Below are 5,808 nucleotides of genomic sequence, written 5' to 3' on the forward strand. Positions count from 1 at the left end.
GCTGGGCCCGGGGTCCTTTTATACAAAAATATGTTTCGATTACAGTTTAAATCTCGTTTTCGTATTTCACGTGAAACGTGTGATTTTCTTGTTGATTTATTCGAACAAAGTGAATATTATTCTTTGGAGGGCGAAAGAAAAGGAGGTTATAAATCAAAAACAGCTTTAGAACATATTCTGTGTTTTTATGGTACATTCAAATATATATTGTACCTATATTATTTATTCATACCATGAATTAATGAGAAATAAGTTTTAAATTTGTATAATTGCTTACATTAATTTTTATTTATTTTTAGGTTTGCAGGTAACAAGTGTGTTATACGTAGTGTTGCAGATCTATTTGATATGAGTTTATCTACTACACATCTAATAATTATTAGAGTAATAAATTTTTTATGTGATATTGCACCATCAATAATTAAGTTTCCTCAAACGGCTGAAGAAAGAGAGACAAATGCCATACAATTTAAAGAGGTATAATAAAATATTTCTTAATATACTTTAATAAAAATTATATATCTCATGATAATAAATAAATTTAAATATAAAATACATGAACAAAACATACAAAATAAATAATTTTGATTTTAATATTGAGAATTATTTCAATAATATTATAAATTAATATATAAAATTATAGATTTAATTAATTAGAATTATAAGAATTTACAATTTTTATCAATTTTATTTCTAGATATGTCACATCCCTGGTATTGTTGAGTGCATTGATGGATCATATATATCTATCCGAACACCTAGTCATAAAATTAGATCTACATATGTTAATCGACATGATGAGACAGCTATAACATTGCAAGGAATATGTGATGCTCAAAATAGGTTTATAGATGTTTTTACTGGAATTTCCAGTAAAATACATGATGCTCGCGTTTATAGCATGTCATTTATTCGAGAAAAAGTGTGTCAAATGGGAGAAGATTATCACATAATTGGTGATGCTGCATACCCACTGTCCACAAATTTAATAACACCATATAAAGATTATGGTATTCTAAATGAAACGGAGAGAACATTTAATTATTCATTTTGCAAAGCTAGGGTTAAAATTGAGAATACGTTTGGTATTTTAAAAGGTAGATTTAGACAATTAATGCACTTAGAAATGTGGTCCGTTTTAAAAATGTCTAAATTTATAATGGCATGTTGTGTTTTACACAATTTGTGTATTGTTAATAATGATAATTTAGAATTTTTAGAATATGTGGAAATACATGATACTGAACCAAATGAATATATATTATATCCATTACAACAAAGAGAGGCTGGTAAACAAAAAAGAGATCGATTAGCTACAAAACTTATGGAAAACATTACTTTACATAGGGACACGTAATATTAATTTAATTAAAATTATATTAAGATAATATTAATTACGTTTTTTTTTCAAAAGTTGATTTTATTTCAAAACAGTTTTTTAATTTATAAACTTTGTGTACATATTTTATTGAGTTGATAAAATAAACAAAATGTAGTAATACATAACATAATTAGTACACAACATATTAATGTAGTAGTATGTAATTAACGCAACAAAATCACTTTGTAACTTAATATTGCTTTGTAACTCAGTATTTTTTTAAAAATAATATATATGAAGTTATTCTAATATCCTATTCATTATTCTATCTTATTTATTATTCCAATATCTTAAATCTTTAACCTTATTCAGAACTTGAATCTTTTGCTGATTTTTCCAATAAAGATATTAATAAATAACATATTTCTTTATGATGTCGATCTTAATTTATAAACTTTGTGTACATATTTTATTGAGTTGATAAAATAAACGAAATATAGTAATACATAACATAATTAGTACACAACATAATAATGTAGTAGTATGTAATTAACGCAACAAAATCACTTTGTAACTTAATATTGCTTTGTAACTCAGTCTATCTTATTTATTATTCCAATATCTTAAATCTTTAACCTTATTCAGAACTTGAATCTTTTGCTGATTTTCCCAATAAAGATATTAATAAATTACATATTTCTTTATGACGTCGATCGTAATTTATAAACTTTGTGTACATATTTTATTGAGTTGATAAAATAAAATAACATAATTAGTACACAACATAATTAACGCAACAAAATCACTTTGTAACTTAATATTGCTTTGTAACTCAGTCTATCTTATTTATTATTCCAATATCTTAAATCTTTAACCTTATTCAGAACTTGTATCTTTTGCTGATTTTCCCAATAAAGATATTAATAAATCACATTTTTCTTTATGACGTCGATCTCTGTTTTCTTCGGCAGTGGTTGCTATTTCTCGCAGAACATTCTCCAGCGATTGATTAGATTTTACTTTCTTTTTTGGTTTATCAGATTCAAATTTTTCATCACTATCATTACTTATATCATATGTCTCAATATTCTTATTGCTAAACTCTATTTTTCTTTTATTTATTTTTGTTTGATTGACGCCAACTAAAACTTCAGGTTTCAAACTATCATCTATATTTTTAATTTCTTCAAACTCACTGCCATAAGGTACTTCGGTAGGAGCATGTCCGGAAACTTTATTACCAGATAATGCATTTTTATGCTGCCTACTAACATTTTTATATCTGTTAGAACATTGTGGTCCAGTAACGCTTATGTTAAATTGTTGATATAAGTCTTTACTTATTTGTTCAAATATAGCGGCTTTATTTTTAAAAGCTCGAAATGGACCAATTTGTGGAAAATATAGACAGTATTGATCGAGTAAATACTTTGTTTCTTTTTCATTCCATTTATGTGTCTAATTGATAATGATGTAACTATTTTCATTTTCTTTGTCGCATTGAATATTACAGGTTTCTCTATTCTGTGTACCTAAGAAAAAAATATCATATAACTATTTTATTATAATAAAATTTAATAAAAATTAACTAAAAAATTTATATACTTATAATAAGGAAATTGACTAATACAAAGATTAATTAATAAAATATTAATTAATAAATTTACCTGATGATGATGCCGAGTCATCAAATACATTAAACATAAGACCTATTGATTCCAAATAGGTTGTGGATATAAATTTCATTTCAGTTTCACCTAAAACAAAAACAGATGTTTAGTTTATAATACTACAATTTTTAATTATTGCGAGATATAATGTTGTTATATATATTACATTTGCAATTCGGTCTTTAACCGACTTTTACCCAACAGTATATTCTGATAGATCATGGCATACTTTCTTTGTAAACTTTTTGAATTTTTGCAATATCTTCAAAATTGAAGAAAATATAGTACACGAAAATGTGCGTGACGTCATAATGTTGTTGCGAAATCTTTTGAAGTTGCCGTCATCAAAGAAACTTTAGAAAGCTATAACTTTCTCAAATTTAGGTTTTTTTTTTAAATTCAAAAAGTACTAAAAATCGGCTTAGATTCTCTACATTAATTATGGATACCGCTTAATAAAAAAATTTTACTTGAGAACCCAATTATCTTACTCTAACCTTTATCATTTCTAATTTCACATAAAATGCCTTCATTATTTTGAATTGTTTTATTATTATCATAGATAATCCTTTTTACTAACATGGTTCAATATCTGTAAAAAAAAACATTTTATTATTAATATATATTTACATACAACATTTACATCAGAAAAGCATATCTAACCTAAAGCATATCTAATCTAACCTAATTTTCTTTTCCCAATACAATAACATAAATACTTCTTCAAATATTCTTTAAAATATTTTTATCGTACAGAATATTAAATTTTGAACTTACATGACACTTCCTGGATAATATAATATTATTTTCCTGGATATTGTAATATTTATTTTCGATTATAGCGGATTGTTTATGGGTCGAACATGGGTTCATATTTCGATGAATCCCTAGTAACCCAAGACAGAACGTGTGACGTCATTAATCGATCTCGGGTCGATCAAATCCGCTTCAATCGAAAACGCTATAAATAACGGGCGACTCGCATATACGCGCGACACGAGGACAGCACGGGCGTAACAATACATAATAATGTATATCTTTCCTCTCGCAGAATTTGGACAAAATCGCTTATGGCCAGACTCTGTATAGAGGGTCTCTACTGTAAACATGTTAAATTGACGGAATAAATTTATTGCATCGCAGTCGTTGTGACAATTTAATTAAACGCCCATCATGCCGTAAGGAAGCGTCGTTGACCCATGGTTCTTATACTTAAAGTTGGTGTATTTATTCCTTCTTTCATTACACAAATTTACGAAACTTAATTTTTCTACACCCTGTATATATCTCAGGAACTGCTAAATATTGTAATTCGTGCTCAATCGTGGTCAATCGGGACAGTGGTCAATCGGGACCGTGGTCAATATCAACGTGGTCAATCGGGACTGTGGTCAATCGGGACGGTGGTCAATCGGGACGGTGGTCAATCGCGACCGTGGTCAATCGAGACGGTGGTCAATCGGGACGGTGGTTAATCGGGACCATGGTCAATCGGGACCGTTGTCAATCGCAACGTGGTCAATATTAATGTAGTCAAACGCAACGTCGTTAATCTCAACGTGGTCAATCGGGACGGTGGTCAATCGGGACCGTGGTCAATCGCAACGTGGTCAATTGCAACGTGTTCAATATCAACGTGGTCAATCGGGACCGTGGTAAATATTAACGTGGTCAAACGGGACGCTCCCGTGCAGAGCAGCCAAACCGAACAAGTTACATTGACATTTCTTTAAAAGGAAATAATTCCATTGATTGTCCGTTACGGTAATTCCCAGAAATAAAAGACTTGACATTTCCACATTTCTTATTACATGATTATTATGATATGCGAAAATCACTCTTTTATGTCAGCATGTGAACGATGTGTGAAATGGCCTTAGAATTAGCTATTATTGGTTTGTGCATTATTTTTATAATGATTTTACTCATTTAAATTACGTAAAATAGTTTAAAGATGCGCGAGTATACCTCGACGTTAAGCATGTAACGAGAACTTGAATACGCAATGTTTATTTAAATTCGAGTTTAGTCTCATGAATAATATATATTTTTATTTCGATTTGCCGAATTTCAAGATCCTGAGTTCGATATTCATTAATGTTAATGGTTAGAATGAGAAACTTGATTAAGGACTTGAAATAAATTATTATTGTATTTTCTCATATGATTTAGTTGTAGAAACGTGATTATAAGGTTTATTTGTGATTTGCATGTCGCATTCCATATGCGTACCAAAGGGGTGAAGCAAGAAGTGAAAATTTTAAAGAGCGTTATATCCTACGTTATGAGAATATAATTAAGTTCAGGGAGGCAAGAAAAGTGCGAAAATGTCGTTTATTTAACGATTGGACGATTAAATAAAAAATAGGTTTAAAAGGGTAACAACCCTAAAAATTGACATATTTGAGTCGTTCAAAGGCTTAACATCAATAGTTTAACTCTACGAACAAGGATCCATCGCGATATAAACAGCGATATATCAATATTTATTAACTTTCATTTTCAACGGTGTGACAAATCAACTTTGTTGATAAGGGTCCGATTGAGTCGCAAAGCATCTTGTTTTGTTTCTTTTAATCTATGGAAGCCACCCATATACATTTTAAGCAATATACTTCATTATTATAAGTTTTTATGAATTTTCGTAACGATAAGTCGAAACTCGAAATACGAGTCGGAGCGAGATATAAACGTGTTATTTATGTTTAAGAGGGTTAACTAAACGTGCCCATATACCTTTTTATTCAAAATTTCAATTATTTTAATATTCGATAATTTTTGACGTAATTGTTAATTAATCGTAATTATTGGTACTCG

General features: G+C 28.9%; 1 protein-coding gene and 1 long non-coding RNA gene across 2 annotated transcripts; one reads left to right on the forward strand and one right to left on the reverse strand.

Moving 5' to 3' along the window:
- Positions 1-220: 220 nt before the first annotated feature.
- LOC139810061 (putative nuclease HARBI1) lies at positions 221-1,357 on the forward strand. The gene is made up of 2 exons (XM_071773392.1): positions 221-477; positions 698-1,357. Exons 1-2 carry the CDS (start codon positions 349-351, stop codon positions 1,355-1,357), a joined length of 789 nt encoding a protein of 262 aa, XP_071629493.1. The 5' UTR covers positions 221-348.
- A 1,305-nt stretch (positions 1,358-2,662) lies between these two features.
- Positions 2,663-3,881, reverse strand: LOC139810409 (uncharacterized). The gene is made up of 4 exons (XR_011731326.1): positions 3,769-3,881; positions 3,489-3,583; positions 2,989-3,078; positions 2,663-2,853 (listed from the first exon to the last, which is right to left on the reverse strand). It is a non-coding gene; the product is annotated as an uncharacterized lncRNA (long non-coding RNA).
- Positions 3,882-5,808: the final 1,927 nt, after the last annotated feature.

The sequence above is a fragment of the Temnothorax longispinosus genome, chromosome 3 (assembly GCF_030848805.1).
Source record: "Temnothorax longispinosus isolate EJ_2023e chromosome 3, Tlon_JGU_v1, whole genome shotgun sequence".
In the NCBI taxonomy this organism is placed as follows: Eukaryota; Metazoa; Arthropoda; class Insecta; order Hymenoptera; family Formicidae; genus Temnothorax; species Temnothorax longispinosus.

What these genes read in the sequence shown, in the direction of transcription:
- LOC139810061 (XM_071773392.1), top strand. Translation starts at nt 349, where the DNA reads ATGAGTTTATCTACTACACATCTAATAATTATTAGAGTAATAAATTTT. An exon ending in ATGCCATACAATTTAAAGAG is followed by an intron (nt 478 to 697) that starts GTATAATAAAAT and finishes TTTTATTTCTAG; the next exon opens with ATATGTCACATCCCTGGTAT.